Source organism: Anopheles marshallii, chromosome 3, assembly GCF_943734725.1.
Source record: "Anopheles marshallii chromosome 3, idAnoMarsDA_429_01, whole genome shotgun sequence".
In the NCBI taxonomy this organism is placed as follows: domain Eukaryota; kingdom Metazoa; phylum Arthropoda; class Insecta; order Diptera; family Culicidae; genus Anopheles; species Anopheles marshallii.
This window is the reverse complement of record NC_071327.1, coordinates 30,003,657-30,023,621: the sequence shown is the minus strand read 5'-3', so window position 1 is coordinate 30,023,621 and position 19,965 is coordinate 30,003,657. Positions and strand designations below refer to the sequence as shown.

General features: G+C 42.5%; 2 protein-coding genes and 1 pseudogene across 2 annotated transcripts; 2 read left to right on the top strand and 1 right to left on the bottom strand.

The window, feature by feature from the left end:
* Positions 1 to 3,458: 3,458 nt before the first annotated feature.
* On the bottom strand, positions 3,459 to 3,785 carry LOC128712463 (vitelline membrane protein 15a-1-like). The gene has a single exon (XM_053807355.1). It carries the CDS (start codon positions 3,783 to 3,785, stop codon positions 3,459 to 3,461), a length of 327 nt encoding a protein of 108 aa, XP_053663330.1.
* A 1,957-nt stretch (positions 3,786 to 5,742) lies between these two features.
* Positions 5,743 to 6,189, top strand: LOC128715132 (vitelline membrane protein 15a-2-like). Its single transcript, XM_053810013.1, has one exon. The coding sequence runs from the start codon at positions 5,743 to 5,745 to the stop codon at positions 6,187 to 6,189; it is 447 nt and encodes a 148-aa protein (XP_053665988.1).
* Positions 6,190 to 18,925: 12,736 nt separating this feature from the next.
* On the top strand, positions 18,926 to 19,429 carry LOC128712462 (vitelline membrane protein 15a-1-like; annotated as a pseudogene).
* The last annotated feature ends 536 nt before the right edge of the window (positions 19,430 to 19,965 follow it).

Below are 19,965 nucleotides of genomic sequence, written 5' to 3'. Positions count from 1 at the left end.
CACTTAAAAATAATCGCGTTTCGGAGATTCCGGGATTGCAAAGTCGTAGTAACCCAACAACTGCTGTAGTAATGTCTGGAGAAGTATTCAGATAATAAACTTAAACACAATCCATTATTCAATTTATGTATAATTTATATTATATTCTTCAGTAGATCGAATTGCATATCATGTTTCAGAGGCTCTTAAGCATAAATTTGCTTTATGTCAAAGAGTGTACTCTATTTCAAAGCCGTAACCGGCACGTTCCGGAACTGGCTGTGCCCTCCACCAATGTACTGCACTTTCCTGTCCTAACGCTTGTTAAAATGAGCAAATATCATGTATGTTTGCAAATTGTTTCAAAATAAACTACCATTTCTGTAGCTAAAGTTGTTGATATTTTAACATTCAACGGGAAGGACAATGTTATTCAAATAAAAATTGTGCCCCGATTCTTTAAAACCAAACATCATCCGTGGGTTATTCGCTAATTATGCTGTTGTCTCATCTGCGGCACTTGCGTCAAAACAAGTGCAACTGAACGGAAGGCGAAAAAAAAACAATCTCACACATACGTACAAATACAAACTGCCCTTAAAGCGTTCGCTAATTCGGAAACGAAAGGAAGAAATTACACAATTATCTTTATTACCGCTGCCTTGCTGATTTTGGAAAGGCACCACGAAACAAAAAAAAAGCAATAAACAGGAAACCACCGTTGCTCATAACTGGGCTATAAAATTCAATTCATCTGGCCGTATGCATCGCGCGTGGTAGGGTAACACCAGAGGCGTTGAAAAACCATTCCAATTTAAATGCCAAAATATCCGTTTTTTTTCCATTTTCGGGCGGAAAACTCTCTCCCAATGTAATGTACGAGTGTTGCTAAACGCGTAATCTCTGGTTATTATCCGACCATTTCGCTTCCTTTTTCCGTGGGGAGCATTTTCCCCGTTAAGGCGGGATGGAAATGGGAAGCAAAAACCTAAGCCTTAGGGTTGGGCGTTGGGCACCAACACTTTTTGGCGGGTCTTGTTGCTGTTTTTTCATCGAACAGCTTAAAGCGAAAGTAATTCCACCCACGGCGTGCTTGTGGGGATGGCTTCGGGCCCAGACCGTGGTGTGAGTGTGTAAATGTGGCAGAGTTTTATTCGAATTAATGCCTGCCGAGAGTGTGTTCCAACAAGAACAAGAACAGCAAAACCAAACTGTTTAAAATCCACTCCGAGTCTGGTGCGTCGTATGCTCGTAACTTAAAGAGTAAATGTTGCGTTACTCGACAATTTCCCTTCTTGTTCGGGTCGGATGTTGCCGTGGAAAAGCCGAGGAAAGTCAGATGCATGCTAAGCGAGGACGAAAAAAAAGATGCAAAAGTCGATAAAACTGTACTTGTAGCATTGTTTTTTGTGTATGTATGGTATGTGCTGAGAAGTTCCCAGAGGCTTTTCATTTTTAAGTCATTGGCAAGTTAAGTTGTAGTGAACGGAGAAATGGGCTACTGATGCCAACACCTTCAGGGTGTACTTGATCTAATTTATGCTTATTACTTTATAAAAGTACATTTTTCTGATAATGATTTCTACGTGGTTGGGAATGTATAAGAACGATAAGCATGTGTTCCTAACAGCATGTGGACGAATGTGTTTTTTAAGTAAATTACAAACTAACTAACTGCTTACTGGTGGCATCTTTCGTGGAACTGTTGCACTTTAATTTACATTAAAATCAGGAATGTTTGCTAAATGCTGCGAGATTACCTGACAGTGATCTGCATTTAATTTAGCCAAGCTCTTCAACCTGTCATCCGACAGATGGTCACCGTTAGCCCATGGGTTTTTTTCCACTGAGCAAAGAATGGAATTTGAATGACCGCTTAGTTCTCAGCAAAAAGGACATCAATCGTTTGCAGCAGCAGCAGCAGCAGCAGCAAACCAAACACATACACAGAGTCCACTCAGCAGGACAAACAATGCTTTCGACTAGCGCATTTCATTACATTATGCAGTACGCTCTGGAGCATCCGTAACGCATACGGGGGCCCCATATGGTCATCGCAATGCTTTGTTTGCCCAACCAACGAACCAACTGTCCAGTTATCCTACACAGTTCACAGTCCGGGTCCGATCAGCTGATTTGACATTCTGTTTCAACTACCATGTGCGAGGGGAACGGGGTGGCATCAAGGCGCTGGGCACGGGGACACGGCTGACTGATGGATGAAAATAAAAGACCCGGTTGGAAAGTTAGCGGTCGGGGTACGAAAACAACGGGGCGGGTTGATGGGTTTAAATGTTTGATGCCGATGTCAGCAGCACAAACAGCAACAGTGCAGCTCTCTGTGGTTAGTTTGTGCAAACGGCGCATTTCTGCATGTTGCTGGTTGAGGGAGGGTGTTTTTTTTTCTCGTTGACCACCCTATTTGCCCTGGAAGGGAAGTTGGCCAGTGGCCGCTAGAATGCACCGTTGCGGATTTGTCGCACTGTGTATGTTTTGTTTGTTTCCGTTTCGCTTACGACATTGCACTGCTCGGCAACAGAACGCGGGTCATCATCAACGCACTTTGACCGGTTCGGTGTAAACTTCCTGCTTTTGTTGTCCGTTCGGTAGCAAAATAATGGAAAAGCAAACATCGGATGCAACAATTTGTCGATAATGCAGTGCTTTATTTGCTTTAAAAGCTGATTGAGTTTTAAAAGAGCGCGAGTTTAATTTACAAACAGAAGTTCGCTTACCTGCAATAGTTGGAAGTTGAACACATGGAAAGAAGCTTAAAATTCCCTTCCTTTAGGCACCTGAAATAGACAAGAAAAAAACAATTGTTGAATGTGTGTTGCATTTCAACGCAAATCTTAGGATTAAAATTCACAAAGTTTGCTCGTATTTGTTTTAATAATTTATTTTAAAAATTGATCGTTATTGTACATGTAATATTTATCGTTGTTACAGACAAATTCCAACAAATCCATTACAATTACCAATTGATACCAATACCAATTGGTGATAGACTTTATGGTGTATAACAGTTTTACAAAAGTAATCAAACTCAGGAGTAAATCAAAATTTGGCTTTATACTAGATAGTATGTTGGCTTAAGTACCATCAGTACCATAAGTTGGTGAAGAATTTCAAACATCTTCTAGTCAAAAATCGTTTTTGTAGATATAGCTCTTAGAGTATAATTTGCATGAATTACCAGCTTCTTTCAATCATTTAATACTTTTGTTTCTTGCTTTAGCTGCCCAACAATGCCCACCTTTGCCTTCAACCGATTCTGAAGAAACCATCGAATTTCCCTAAACCAAACTCCCTTTTCCCAGTTTTCTTTCACAACCACCCTTAATTGATGACAAAGACCACTTTGGCTTTAGGTTTACGTAAGATTTGTTTAATAAATCATAATACTCCATCAGTCGATAACAATACTGCCGTCAGAATACGTCCACACACGCCTTAATCCACTGGTATGCGGCGTCCGCTTAATACTTGGCCGGTGCCGGAGCATGATGAACTGGTGCGTGGTAGGCCGGAGCCGGGGCGTGGTATGCTGGGGCCGGTGCATGATGGTAGGCCGGTGCCGGTGCATGATGATAACCTCCCTCATGGCCATGGGCAGGAACGCACGGCACGTGGGCAACGTTCGGGTGGCAGCTCAACAGCAGGTTCGATCCGCACGGCACATGATGGCCTCCGTGTCCACCGCCATAGTGAGCGGCCGGTTTGCCGTAGCCCTTGGCGTGGTAGTCAGCCTGCGAGGATCCGACGGCCAACAGCAGGACGGTAGCGATAGCAACGATGCACTTCATGATTCTAACTGATGCGGTTCTACTTGTACGCGTTTGGAATTAGCAGCTTGTGTGCGCTTGTTGGCGTTACTGATAGTGGACTAATACTTTGACCGGTTGCTCAACGACAATTTATATCGTGCGAACGATCGTTCAATCGAACGCATGGACGCAATCAGTTTCCCCTATCAGCAGTTTGCTGTGATTTTTTTTCATTATCAAGGTACGATCGATGGGGAAAAAAGGAAAAAGCTTACGCACGTTTGTCATCTTTGTGTTTGTCAATCCGGTTGGGGGAAAACACATATTTGTGCGAATTTTTTTCCACGGTTGTTCAAATTGCTAGCTATTAATTTTGCATTCAGGTTGCCAGAAATAGCGTGAGGTTGAAAAAAATAGTCTCTTCATTTTTTATGAACGATATACATAAAAAGTAAATAGTGGCTTGGCCGTATTGCTTACTTAATTTAATTTTAAGACAATTTTAACCTAAAGCATTTTTAAACCTAATTCCCCTGCACAAACCTTTCAATTGCGTGCAAAACGATTTCTCCGTATTAAAATGTGGAAATTATTTGAAACGAATTAATAATTAGCCCTTAATTAATTAAATGATTGCGGGAGAATGTTGTGTGCTTTATAAAAATTATGCAAATTGTTTTATTAACTTTCCTGCATGTAAATTGAACTTGTCGCCCTCATCGTAATGTAATTGTAGTGATATTAACGAACTGGTCTTTCATACGCAGCACAAACATGTTGTAGCTTAAATCGTACGCAATACTGATGGATGTAACTTGTAACAAGGTTGTATTGCTTCACTCCAATTCGTTAGCATAAATAATAAACTTATCAGAACTAAAAAAAGTCACAGACTTTAAATAACTTTTTTGATAGTATTTTAAATCGATTTTAGATAATTGCAGATATGCACTTCAAATCGTTGAAAGATGGTGTAACCATTCTAACTCAATTAATTATGAGTTTAAACCGAGTTAAGAATGTATGATATAAAGATAAATATTATGGTTTAAAATTGAAGTTAAAATAATAATCAGGGGAATATCTTAAACCTATCATTAATTTCAAGTAATGCAGTTATAGAACAAATTTATTGACTACTTCAACTTGTAAGTCACCGACGTGGTAAAAATTTACGAAATTAACTTAATTTTCATCTTTCAGAGCAGATGAGGTATAAACAAATAAATTAGAAGTTTAAACTTTAGAACGAATACAAGTTAACCTAATAATTCAACCCATTTGGTACTACATAAAATCTTGCATTTACTTGTTAGCTGCTTTTTACTGAATTGTGGTGAAAATGTCCATACACAAAAATGTTTATTAATTGTCAATTATTATTCTGACAAGCGTTGAGCGCACCTTGTTTTCCGTAGCATATCTCATTCAAAATTGTTCCATTAACAATTGAACCATTTGAATTCATGGTGGTTACCAAAAAAAAAACTATTTGGAAAAATGATTCCCAATTTGATCAATTAACAGAAACGCACTCAAAAAAATGGCAATGCAGAAATAACCTTTGGCTTCCAATTTTGCCGTCAGCTTTTTTTTGCCACACACCCGAATGTGGCCCTAGTGACGGTGTGCGAAAAATAAGGAAATGAACCACATTAACGCACCAAAAAACAAGCGCTACCAAAAACAACAACAATAACGCAAGCCGAATGGCACACAAGCAACAAACCCGGTTGAGGTTCCTGCTTACGGGACCGATTTCCCCGTGGGGAAAAACAAAGTTGCGTGCCGTACAGCGTTTGGGTCAAGTTTGCTGACGCTGGTGAAAAGTTTGTGCTTTTTTGTTGAATTTCGGGCGTTCGAGCGAGCGATTATAAATAGTGACCGCCGGCCGGTGGTACAGTATCAGTCAACGTTTTGTTCTCACTATCGAACAGTGTTCGCAAGCCAGTGTCACTTCAAGACCTCAACACCACCCACCAACAACATTAGCATCATGAACTCCATCGTTGCCGCCGTCATCCTGTCCGTCGTTGTCGTTGGTGCCATGGCCGACTACCCGGCCCCGGCCAAGTACGAGGCACCCGCCAAGGGTGGATACCACGCACCCGCCCCCAGCTATGGCCATGCTGCCCCCGCTGCCCACCACGGAGGATACGCTCACCACTCGGCCCCGGTTGTCCACGCTTACGCCGCCAAGGCCCCACATGTCAAGTGCGGTGCTAACCTGCTGGTCGGCTGCGCTCCCAACGTAGCCCATGTGCCATGCGTCCCAGCTCACCACGGTGGACACGGATACCATGCTGCCCCCGCTCACCACGCTGCCCCAGCTCACCACGGATACGCTGCCCCGGCCCACCACGGATACGCCGCACCTGCCCACCACGGATACCGCTCCTTCTCCGAGGCCGACCAGGCATCCGCCTTCGAGCTGGAGGACTAAGCTGATCGATCGACACGAGCATAACCCGGAAAGTGGATGGACACATGGACAAACGGAACGGATCCGGCTCGAAGGACCGAAAACACAAACCCGGCCGCTGTAATGGTGCAGGAGTCGATGCGGCCACAGAACTGACCTCCGAACAGCCGCCATCCGAGCATTGGGGTGGGGTGGCTACTAGCCTAGTATCTTGTGCACTGTTTGATTTGCAATTTTGATTTGAGGAAAATAGAATTCATTACAATTACGAAAACAAAGTTATCCACTGTTTACATTTCATTCTGCGGGTGGCTTGGGAAACATTGGGGATGAATGGTATCCGAAAAAGTGGTCCACATGGTAAGCCGAAGGGCGGTGAAATGGAATTTGAACAGCTGCAATTGATCGTTCATTAAATCAACACCGGTAAAAAACGATAACTCTGCAGTCTTTCTTCTCTTCCCCAGCTTCTAGTTCAAACAGCGCTGGAATTAATTTCCCTTAAAACGTGCCTTGCTTTGAAGCGCCAGTTTCGAAAGCACAAATCAATGATCATATTTGATCGCGTTGATGTGCATCGGAAAGAAGGGTAACAAAACTAACATGATGTAACATTACATCCCGTGTTCTGCGATGTGTTCTGTCCCAAAAGTTCTGATGCTGAGCGCTGTAACGGAACGCACCCACGGGACGCCGGTACCATGGCAACGGCGAGGAATGAATTTAATTAAAATTAAATGTTTGCTTTTGATCACGATCGTACAGCAGCTGAGCAGCTTGTTTTCTTTTTTTTCCAATGCATTGCAGACAGTGAGAAAATCACGGTTAAACATTTGCCGTTGCACGTACACCCTTCAAGCGGGTAATGTTCGAACGGGGTATCGATTGGGGTGGATTGCAGATAGGTTTAATGGAAAAACTTTCCCACAAAACGGTTCACCCAGCGTGAGCCCATCAGCAGCAGCAGTGTTACGGGTTGTTGAAATGTGTCATGTGTGAGGTTTTTTTTTTCGTTCCCTTTTTGAGTTTCATGCTGCGTTCGGGGAAAAAAAAGTTTTTCCGCCATCATGTTCCATCATGTCCGTTGCTGCATAATGAAAACGACCCACGAGGTTGCGTGGTGGGATGTTCGGTGGTTTTCGTGGTATGGTATGGGTGAGCGAAGAAATCGGTGTTGTTGATGTGAACTTTGGTTCAAAGAGCCGATCGCAAAACTGTTCTCGATGCTGTTCCCTTTTTCGTCGATTGCCCATTCAATTAGCCTGGGTGGGTTTGATGGCTGTAGCGGTTAAAATGGTTCCAGGAACCAGAGGAACTTGTCCGGTAGTGGAAAGTGCGGATGTGTCAAAGTTGCAAAACTTTGTATTTGACTGTAATGTCATGCACATGTTGTTGAATTTTAAAGAAGATACAGATTTTGTTTACCTTTAGAAATGAGTATTTCTATGTACATACATAGCGTCATTCTTTATATTCATAAGCACTCGTTAATCTAATATTTGTTTTCAGTATCAAAGCCTACAAAAGTTCAAAAAGGCTAGTTTTAGTTTGTTGACCACCTCGACTCGGTAAAAAAAACTTGTAGCAACCTCTTGAACAATGTTTAAATACACTTCAAGAATCATTTTCACAATGTTGCTGTTAAATATTTCGCTGATCTCGGTATTAATTCTGATAATGATAAATACTTATATATTGTACGAATGCTGTTCATGTCTCTGCTAGTGTTATACTAAAGATTACAAGTGCAATGTGTTAAGTCGATAAATAGTAAAATAGAATATAAAATAAAATAGTAAAATAAATAGTCGATAAATAATAATAGTGCTTATTTTAAACAACCCAATTTACCCCGTGCGTAGCTTCACTAAGCAACAAAACAAACCTCATCCATGATCATCTTCAGTGATTTGCAGCACTTAAATGATTCTTGCCAAACCCGCCTGAACGTATTACGGCACCGTTATCCAACCGGTGGAGCAGAGTGGTACAAAATCTACTTTCAATTTAGTGCCATTTCTTTCATCAACATTGTCCAGTCGGCCGGCAGACATCATGAACTGGCACGAGCTAAACAATGGTGAGCTGTTTTACAACGGGCAAATAAATCCACTGCAGAACGTTGGTGGTGACCCAGCGCTGGCAACAGGACGACACAGAAGCTCCGAGGGCGGAAATAATTCATTTTAAAAAACAAATTTATTTAAGCGATTCGCTTCTACTCTGCTCTGTTCTATGTCCTTGTGTTTGACGACGGTGACGAGATCCACCAGTCCCGGATGGGGCCGTACGCGATTCGCAAATGGAGAAACAAATGATAGTTGGAGAGGTAGGTAAAAAAAGGTCTCCAGTCCTTCTCAATCAGGCCACAACCAATCCTTGCATGTTGGCAAACAAAACAAGAAAGGAAGAAAGAAAACAAACGCTATGTTTATTTTATGCTGAGAGCTTTCGCTTTACTCTTTCTTTGCTGCTGCTCCATTCATCACGTATTTATTTTTCCAGAGTCTGCCAACGGGGAGGGATCGTGTGGCTCCTTGGCGGAGAGAGCGAGATTTCTGCATTCGGTCGGCAATGGACGTCCAACGTGTCTGTCAGATTTTTTTCGCGCTTAGCCTTCTGTGCATCGCACCAATGCAAGAGCAGCGAAGGGGTTTGCTGTTCTGAAGCACTGCAGTTTAAACAGACTGCTTTGGAATTTTCTTTGAGGCGTTTTGTGTTATTTCCTTTTTTTGTTCCTCCGTGTCCGCGCTGTTGTGTCGCAATAGGCGATGAGTTGGTGAAGCATTAGCGTCAGCTGTGTTTTCTTAGTAGGAGATTTCCCTCCCACACCAACACAAGAAAATCAAGAGCTGCAGCAATGCGAATGCCGCTTTAGTTCGTCCTCATTCTTACAGTCATGTGCTTTATTCGTAGCTTTGCTTTTCAACGAATTCATTTACTCAAGCTCCAAGAACGATGCAAAGTGTTTGCTTAGAGAAATTGTTATCTGAACATAGTTCACTTTTAGAACGGGTCTTGTTACGTTACTTACCAGCGCCACTGTTTTAACGCAGGGAGGATCTGTTTAGCGAAAAGTGAAACGATATTGTACCAAGGTCTTTCAGGTGAAAGCACGGACATATTCTTTGCCCCAGGTGGCTTTGCCTTCGAGTGAACGTGCCAGGCTGGTTCCTGTGGAGAAATAGCAGATGTAAAGTAACACATTAAAAATACACTCACATTGAGCCGTTTGAATGCAGGTACTATTATTAGCAAGCCTTCGGTTATGGAGAATCCATTAAGGGACCGTTTATACTGTGCCTTATAAATACATATAAATATATTTCATTAATTAGCATGCTGGGCTTGTTTGTTGCATGAATAAGAAACGAAACGCAACCAAAACCGGTACACCGATTGCCTGCAACGAATGCTTGGCACATGCTCCTTCAGGGGGATAAAAGACGGTTGGCAAACGCTTTTCCTGGAAACGCTGCCGGGTATCGCTACCATGCGAATATAGAATGGAGAAATGTAAAAAATAAACATGATAAAGGTGCATAAAAAATATTCCAATTATCATACCGTTGTCGACGGTCGTGCACAAGCAATAGAAGCTTGCCCTCTCTCGCATCGTACTTGGCGCGATGAAGGGAAACCATATCTTCCAAGAAAAGCCGTCACCTTCCAGCTAGGATCTGTATGCAGACTGAGCTTTACCATGGGCTTCTTATTTTGCGCACGCCAACCAAGAGCGCTAAAAGAAGACATGATTTAGTCATGTTTCATTTTTCATCCACTCTGGGAGCTGAGCGTCCTCTTCCACTTGCAGCGCTGAAGAACAGCAAGCTTCAGCGAGGTTTTCTTCAGGTTCGTTCCAACTGTAAAGAATCGTTTAATTTTTCTTCCCTTTACGTCAAATAAAATACTCTTCAAACTCGTTTCCCTTCCTTTCACTATCACTTTCAAACCTACCCCCGCACTCATACACACACACACAGAAGTAATGATATGAAAATTATGATAAACTCCACCCACCCATCCTTTGTCCGGGGCGAGATGTTATAAGCAGCCGATCATTAAATTCACATTTCAAGGCACCGTTTATTCTTTTTTCCTACCGCCTACACTGCTGCTACGGGTGCTTCTGTCTGCGGTGTCTAACCAATGGCGAAACTTAACCTCAATTATGCTACCGAGTTGTTGAAATATTAACGAAGAATACTAACGAGCCTCGAAGGTATCGCGTGCGGTCGTGACCGTGGTGCGGTGGCAAAAAAACGGTTATAATGTGTTTAATTTTAGCACGGGAACTTGTTTTAAGATTTTCAATTAAACACCCGTTTCGGGGGCGGGAGGCGAAATGGGCATTATTTTGTTGGTTTTTGATGAGGTAAGGGGCTTAACAGTTTGTTTGTAAATTTCAATTACTTTACAGATGTGTGTTTTTTTTGTAATGGGGTAAGCTGACTGAGGGAGCAAACTACAAACATATTTAAAATTCAATTGTGTTCTTCTTTCAAATATGTAGCATCTCAATCCCCAGATTTCCCGATATCCTCTGTATCGTTTTATTTCAAATATTTATCAGATATTCTCCACCCAATCAAATAGTATTTTGACGTGAACTTATGATATTATTTTGAATTTTTTCCAACAAAATTCATTGTGCATAAAAATTGAATGAACTTTACCTAAATAAATTGGGTTTTACTTCATGGAATATGACCATTAATAATATAGTATCTAAGTTTCAGATTATACGCGTTGTTTATCACTGTCACCAGTTTCTTGTGCTCCACTTAAGCTTTAGCTAAAATATTTTCCCAGAATACAATTTGAGCTTTGTTTTGTTTCGAGTTACATGCCAGGCTTCAACCGCTCCATGCAGATCCATCCCTTGCACTTCAGCACAACGAAACGCTTTACGTAAGAAGCGTTCCATATGGTTATCAAAAACCAATTGCCCTGGAAAGATACCGCACCGTCCCCATCGGGCCCTGTTTTATCTACTCGGCAGCTAAGCAACCTGCAATCTAGCACCGACCGAAAAAATACCCTCCGGTAACTGTTATTCGCACCACAATGCAGCAAAACAGCATAAAGCCGTGGTTGATCAGCTTAAACCATATACCAAAAAAAAAACCCGCACAGCAATCTGTCGCGGTGATGAATTATTCACCCCCAGGTGACATGATCAACCATTCGGCGGTAGTCATCCACTGACGAGTATCAGCAGTTTCCGCAGCAGATGTTGCATTATCCTGTGTTTGTAGCATTCTGTTTCTTTCCCCCCCCCCCATCTCGGTACGGTGAAATCACGTACCCAAGTGCGGCTTAGTCGATACGTTGCTGTGGAGCAATTCTTTCCTCTTTGGGGCTCATCGAACTCATCACCTGGTCTCGGGGAGCCTTCGGGCTGCTTAAGTGAAGAAACCCGAATGCAGCCAGCAAGGAAGCTGGTTCCTTGACAGACAACGCAAGTCAAACATCTTCCGGGTTCTGGTTGATGATCCTCGCAAATCATGTTTATTCAGCATCGAGTTCTGCCTGTTTATGATGGCGGTTTATGATGATGCTGCTGGCAGCAGATTACCACGGTTCGGGATTTTTGCTCTCGCACTCACAAACTCTTCTCCTGCCCAATATTGCCAAACAAAAAATGGAAAATCACAGAATCGAATCCCGTCAACAAGCACGTCGTGGTGTGGAGTTCTTACCCTTGCCACTCCGGTACGGTACCATCGAAAAAATAAAAGGAAAGAAAGGAAACCAAATTATCTTCCGATCCGGTGACTTTCATTTCTTTCTTCACGTCCCTTATGCACATACATCATGATGGGGCAAAAAAGGAAAAAAAAGTGGGACCTCCACATCCCAAATGAACCGATATTTATGCATGTGCACATCACACAAACACACGCACACAAATATCCGTGCCAGGATCCATATTTTTATGAATTGTATTTACATATTTCACAGCTTTCTCTGGCATCAGAATAAAGAGATTTTTTTTTTCTCGAAGAAAAACTCCCCCAAAATTTGATACATCTCACAGCGTGGCTCGAGAACAAGGGCAACAGAAATGGGTCGGATAGGGGTGGCCCCGAAAAAGATGGTCCATAAAGTTTATGAGTTCCCACAAAATCGAAGCCACCCCAAGCGAAAGTGTGTGGTTTATGTTTGCCGGTGGTTCATGGTTTTCCTGCATCTGCTGGCATCGGTGGTTGCGAAGCTTAACCCAATTTTCGAGTTCTTTCATTCTTCTGTTTAAGGAAGCTATCGGCTGCCCTGGAGTTCCTTTTATTCCCGGACGGACGACAAACAAGGCAGAAATGTCTTCCAAAAACTATGCTGGACCTCACTATTGTGTGCGATCTTTTTATCACGTCGTAAGACGACCGAGTGCTGTCGAAAATTATCCACGGTCGATGCAGCATCTTTCGGTGTGCCGGCGTTCCGTCGCACCGGAAATTGACGTCCTTTTTCCTTGCACACTAATCAAAATTGGCGAATAGTTTGCATGTATATATTTCTGTCTTGTATCAACGTTTCGCATCATTTAATCGCGGTCGGTGGCGTTTCGCGCCCGCTGCGCCTCCCGATGATGAAAAATCGTCCCATTGTGCCACCATGAATGCGAACGTAAAAAAGTGGCAAATTTTCATCCATAAAAATGGGTCCCTCTGCGTTATGAGCAAGAGGGAAAAAAGGCACACTCGCAAAGAAAGGACAATTTTACTGCTTTTCCACAGCTATTAAATTGCTCTTTACCGATCGCTTACAACGCTCGTTTCGCTGTCAGATTCAATTTTCAACAGGGCACTCGAACACGAGCGCGACGAGCGGTTGCACGGTTGCTGCGAACGGAGCAAAGTACGACGATAGTTCACAGTCGGCTGCCTGATCCTGGCCACGTTTGTCCCATTTTATCCCTCGCGTTTTTTTCCACCGAAACCCGTTACAAGGCCAGAGATAGAGAGTGAAAGCGATGAAAAAGGCATAAACCAAATCAAGCGATACACAACATGAACGACGAAGAACACGCGGCTGACATGTCGCTGGGTGAAACGAGGGTAGAAGATGTGGGTCCTTTCCCATTTTTTCCCCATCCCACCCTGCCTGGGATGTGTCATAAAACTAACACCAATAAAAATTCAATCAAATTTCGATGGGTTTTCGATCGTCTCGAATGATTTCATCTCGAGCAGCTCGAGTTGATCGATGCCGGCCCGTTTTCCTAGCGCTTTTCACGCGTTTCCCACTTTTCCACGACAGCCACTATAGATGGATTGAGCGTTTATGCATGCTGTTATTTCATGGCTTTGCCTCGCATTTTTGAGTAGCCGTCGGGACCTAGAAATGGTTTTATTTTTCTAGAGACATAAACCATATGAGTGAGCACAAGAGGGAGGGAGCGGGAGAGACATAATACAAAGTAAATGAAAGAACAAAACTTCCCCGAACTTTGGGCGTGTTGTTTAAAAATTCATAAAAATGTTTCATTTTTTATATTGAATAAAAGCTTCAAGTATAGAACTCCATCAAAAGCTTACGATGAAAGATTGTTTCATAGCCTGAGGCAAGCAGGATAGAGTTCTCTTCTTTGTTCATTGTTTATGAATATTACGGAGATTTTTTTTAAACAGAATAAAGATGACACAAAATAGCTATTAGCAATTTTATGCATTGTGCTTAGTAATAATCTTGTTGAGCTTTCTTTTTCTATTCCTTCAGGCTAAGTTCGACTTAAGTTCGACATAAGTACGATAATATTTTACAACACTAGCGCGTATAGGGTTTCTGAAATTCATGAACAATCAGATAAACTAACTTTTATATCCTGTTTTTAACGATTCTGTTAAAAACAGGATATTTTAATAGAAGCAACAACTGCTTTAGGCATCTTCATGATTCACGTTTCACGAATTCAATGTATCTTAATAAATAAACTTGAAATCTTACTTCGACAATGGTAATGGTTAAATGATCAGCAACTGTAGGGAATTAAAAGCGACGTAATAAATAAAACCTGCGAAAACAAATTTCTGGCTATTACTCTTGTTGAATCATCAAAGGTTTCTGCCGATTGTGTAGCTTATTTTTGAACAAATCATTAAAAACGGGTTTCCCTTTCTGTTCCGAGATTAGCGTAAGAATACTGTGATCATTAAGCTGAATATCATTTGAGCATAATTTTCCTTTCAATTTGATGTTTTAAAGTCTAATCATCTCCTACATTTTAAAATGGGCCCAATACTTTAATCGGTTGTTGAATGGTACACTTTGGTGGGATATTTTCAATTAATTAAAAGCCAATTTCGTTTGATATTTATCTCTCATCCAGCACAAATAGAGGGGTTCTCTCGCGCAAAAGTTACAATCAATGAAATACGAAACTTTCGCATCCATTTCCAGATGGATGAATTATCGGGTTCGATCAATTTGCTGGCAAAGCCTCAAATTCCCATTCCACTCTATAGGCACTCCGTTCGGCAGCAACTTCTTAATCTTATATGCTTAAGCAATGTGCTGACGGAGGCGAATAGACACAGGGCAAAACGACACGAACACCCGTTGAAGGGTGTGTTTTTGTTGGTGAAATAATTTCAAACGAAACAAGGGGAAATGGTTTATAAAATCGCTTCATCAGAAGTTGTTTCCCGGTACGCATGAGCGAAGTTAAAATGAGATGAGTCGGGGCGGGAACCACTAACAACAACAACAAGTAGAAGAAAAAATATAATTCAACAAGATACAGAAAACACATCAGGATAAATTAGGCTCATCTCGATCAGATCCCGGGGAACAAGTGCCCGGGCATACCCGGGCAAATTGCGCTTGTCTAGCGGAAATCGAACCGGGCCCAACTTTTGCTAAGCCTTCGAAAACATGTTGGCAGAAATTAATTTCAACCCACTTCACATTTTACTGCCACCAATATGTTGCGGATTATGGGTCCCTGCCTTCCTTCCAGTGGTTGCTCCCCTGGTGGGTCCTTCGCAATCCCCAATCATCATCTTCGGGGCATGGGAAATTCGAAGAAAATTTGATGCGTATCGGAGCGCGTTCGGTCATAATGTTCGAGCACGAGAAAAAGGGGGAGAACAACGAAAAACTTTCCCGGGACGAGCGAAGCCGGAACGAGTTTGACGAGTTACCGCTTGATAGGACGAAAACTTATAACCGGGATAGCCAGGGCAACGGTGTGGTAAGGCCCGAGCAAAAGCTCAAGTGGGTGTGCTGACAAATGAGATCCATTCCGAAGTCGGACAGCGTGTGCCGCGTGGGGTTTTTTGCCTTGGCGAGTCAGTTATCGTAAGACGGCCCAACACAAACTGCGAATGGAGTTTTTCCTTTAACTTTGTGCCGGGCAAAACAAGACGGAAACTACCCTCATTAGCTAGCAAGGGGGAAAACGGAATTGTGAACGGTACGATTGTTAAGCGATACTATCAAACTAATGGCAACCACCGTTAACCCCCTGTCGCTTCCCATTTTCCTCCGCTCTTTCATCTCGTTCCGTTCCCTCCCCCGACGGGGTTCGAATCCCCACCAACAGCGCTCCGGAAGTCCGTTTTTCCGTGGCCGTTCAGCAGTGATAGATCTCTTTCGCGCCTTCCGGCTTCGATAAGGAAGCGAAGTTGTGCAACGGAACAAAACAAAAACAGGACCAATAAAGGCAAGAAATCACAAGTGGCAATCAAAACCCGAAACCGATAAGAAATGAGCCGTCGAAAGGGGATAGTAAACGGGGGCTTGTTTTGACAGACTGCAGCCTCAGCAGGTTGGAGCGAAAACAATAAAATATGGCATAGGAGGATAACACTTCGTGGGGAGGGCTTACGCACAGCGTTGGACAGGATGTTACTTTGTTTATTTCGACAGACATTTTGTCGCTGTCATTTGCTTAGTCTTTTTTTGCAATCTTGAATATATTTATACATGCTTACGTTGTTATGTTTACCTACGAGTTTACTTATTTGTTCTAAAGCAAATTCCCCTTACTTTATGTCTTAAGGATAATGAAAAACTCCACAAATTGGTAAATGATTGTTATTAAACCCACAAAATTCGAAAATTACGATAAAAAATAAGCAATCCCTGCATCAATCAGTTGTTTGTTTGTTACTAGTAGAAGCAGAATCATCCTCAATTACATTTATCTATATGTTCAATGGGGCTTCCTTCTCATTTTTGCATTCTGTATACATCAAAGCTGGTGTTCTATGCTGAATAATAATTCCCATTCTTAAAGTTTGTGAAGCCGTCCGCATAATTCCGGATGTCTCCCACAAGAGGTGGATGAATGCGAACCACAAAGCAATTCGATGCGCTATTGCGTTTGATTTCATGTTAGATCGTAAAGGAAAACTTACTGTCTTACGATTTACGTATTTTTACAATCGTCTCCATTTTTCGGTTTTGCTTTACTTATCACAAATCGCTTCTTGCCGAATATTTTACGGGGGCGAAAGTTTCCTCCGTTTGTTTTGTTTTTCTTTTAGCCTTATTTTTTCTTTCGATACGATTGTTTTGCGTGTACGATAATACGATTTTCTTCCCCGTATTCTTGGTTCGATTTTCTCAACAGTGTTTGTTTGTTTTTCTTATCGCAGAAGGAGTTTCTGTTTTTGTTTCTGCCTTTTTTCCCCTTTTCCGTTCCGCCACGCAGGAGCTGATAAGACGTTCTCGGAGATGGCGTTCTATTTACTGTCTCGTTTTCTTAGGCATCTTTCCCAAATGCTCCACCACCGTGTGTTCAGTTTTTCATCACCTTAGTGTGTGTTTTCCTTTTGTGTCGCGAATGTCGTTTTTCTTTGCTTTAATCTTGTGCTAGGCTGAAGCCTCAACATCACCGAGCGTCTCGATATCGCGTTTCAAGCATCGTGATATCATCTGATGGAACGGCAGAAGAGTGTAAAAGATGGGATAAAAAACATACCACACAAGAACGGTTCCAATCTCGTTTCGTATCAACAAAGCACACTTGAAAGAGTTCTTGGCTTGCTGTCCTGTGGGTGTGGAAATTTCCCGAAGCACACATTTATTCAATTGGTATGGCATTAATTTAAAGATAGCGCTTTCTCGGGTAAAGATTCCTTCCAAGAAGAAAAAAAAATCTCGCCTTCGTCTATGATATTTGAAGTGAGCCCCCTCGTTGCCTTTTGTTCTTTTGACATGTTTTTCGATTTCTACCGCTCGATGGAAAGTTTGTTTGCACACGGGAACGGTTGATGGTTGCGATCGTGCGAGGCAAAAGAGAAAAAAAGGCGGGACGTGATTGCTGTTGGTGTAGAATTTGGGCCAAAACCATCGTTACGTGGAAAGAAGTGAAAGTAAATCCATCTCGATGGCTCTAGGATTACCCCGTGCGATCGATTGATCTTTGCTGTCAACTGTTTGCTGTCAGCGGAAGGAAATGGGAATACGAAGGAAACAATTGAAGCTGAGTTTGTTTTTGCATGAGCGGATCGTATTAGTTGATTCCGGGAAAAATGGGTTTTTACGTCTTGCGAATGTGTGAGGTAACTTTAAGAGATTGATTTGAATTTGAACAAATTTTTCATAAGCACGATATTTGACTTTTTTACAATGAAAATGGTGAGAGTGTTCGTTGAATAATGTTAAATATGCTTCTTCTCAAATATAGTTAGGTTTTTCGACAATTTGTTTGATTCATTATGAAATAAATTATAAGATATTGGCGTTATTCTTAATAGACAGAAACATTTTGACCTAATGGATAAAAACAATACAGCACTTGTTCAAAGTAGCAAATCAACCATTTGAAAGGTTGTTTTTACTTGCATACTTGCGTTAATAAAGTATAAGAGCTTTCGTATTAACTAATAAAATAAATAACAAACAAATGCGTGAACTTTCCAAGTCACACAAAACAGTTACGAACGATAGCAACGAAAATAATGCACATCGACACAACCCATCGGGATATGCATATGGGTCCAAAGTTTATCGCCACAATTCGTTCAGGCTGTTGACTCAATTTATGGCGTCCGTGCTTTGCCGTTGGTAACCACCGCACAATAATAAAAAAAGGCCCACCACATCCGAACAGGGGGACATAATTTTTGCGGAGTTCGATGCTGTACTGCTCGCCCGTACGACGACCCATTCAAATTTTGTCCACCCACGCACACACACACACATGCATATCGTGGAAAAACGATTAGCAGCTTTGGTAGCGAATGACCGGGGCGAATCGTGTTGATGGCCGCGATGACGATGACCACAGACAGACGCACAGATAGGTCATAAATATCGAATGGCGAATCAATTTACACCCGACGCAGCATGAATCGTAGTTGGCGGCGAATGAAAAAAAAGCAGTGGTGGGGAGTTGGAAGTTTCGTTGCAGCACGCGCCAGAAAAAGTGCAAGTGTTGGCAGAAGACACAATCACAAAATGCCGCTTTCGCAAATCGGTCAATGTACAGCGTGGCATAAAAGGAACAAATGCATTCTGCACAACAACCAATAAATGTTTGATTGATCGGTTTCAGTGCACAAAAAACAGGCGCGATATGCGAGTTCGCAAACCCGAAAGTGCTATGATTTGGGCTGTTGAGTTCAACGGTTTGTCTCCATCAAGCAAACCTCAATATATGGTACGGTGCTTAATCAGTGTTTAAGTCGAAATTTTCCCAGCTAACTTTCCGAGGTCGGGATATTGTTGTTTTTTTGTTACGGTGAATGAACCAAACCTTTGGAACAAAAAGTGGAAAAGAAACATTGGAAATCACAATCAATTAAACATGTTCGATGGAAGCAGATTTAACGTCATGCGTAGACGTTTTGCTCTAGGCCATTTCGGGGTGGGAAAAATCGGCCTATAAATAGTGTCGTCACGTTTCTACTCCATCATCAGTGTTGCTCTACCGTAGTCAGCTTGGAAAAAACCTCTACTCAATATCCCACGCACAGTTGTAGAGATGCAGTCCTTTACCGTGGCCATTCTTCTGTCCGTGTGCGTTCTGGGCTGCATGGCACAGTACGGTGGCTATGCACCACACCCGAAACCCGCCACGAAACATACCCCGACCTACCATCACGCACCAGCACCGACGCATCATGGTGGCTATCACGGCGGCAAGGGTGGCCATGTGCCGTGCGGTGCGAACCTGCTCGTTTCCTGCTCACCACACGTAGCGCACGTGCCGTGTGTACCAGCCCACGGTGGAGAACATCATCACTATCAGGGTGGCCATCACGGAGGATACCGGGCGTTCGAACAGTTCGAAACGGAAGCTGACGAATGAGCTGCAAGTCGGAAGGAAAATCGTCAGTTCGTCCATCCAGTTGGTGAAAGCTTTGCTGATGTTTTGATGTGTGATAATAAAATACCGAAATGTTAGACGACGCAACCGTCCGTAAGCTGGTTTAGTGCTCCGTTCTTATCCTCCGAAATGGCCGAAAACTCATTGGGAGTGGTACGGCTTCGACCGAATGCCGACTATTGGTAACAGCTGGCATTAGCAGATGATTTTTGCAACTGGAAAGAGTTCTCTTTGTCCCAGCAGGAGTTCGAACCGAAAAACCTGACAAATCGTTTCCATTTGGGCCGGGATGTGGAACAATCCGCCCCGATCAATATGCGGCCAATAATTAATTCCTCATCCGGTGTCCGTGCGGTGAATCGACGGGCATATGGAACCTTTCAACATTCACCCAATCCTACTCCACCGTTCGTTCTATGGCATGAATAATGCAACAGTACACACAGCCCAACGAAAATAAAACGGAAAAAGTGGCGAAAAGAGCTCACCCACTGGTAATGGGATATTGTCACTGATTT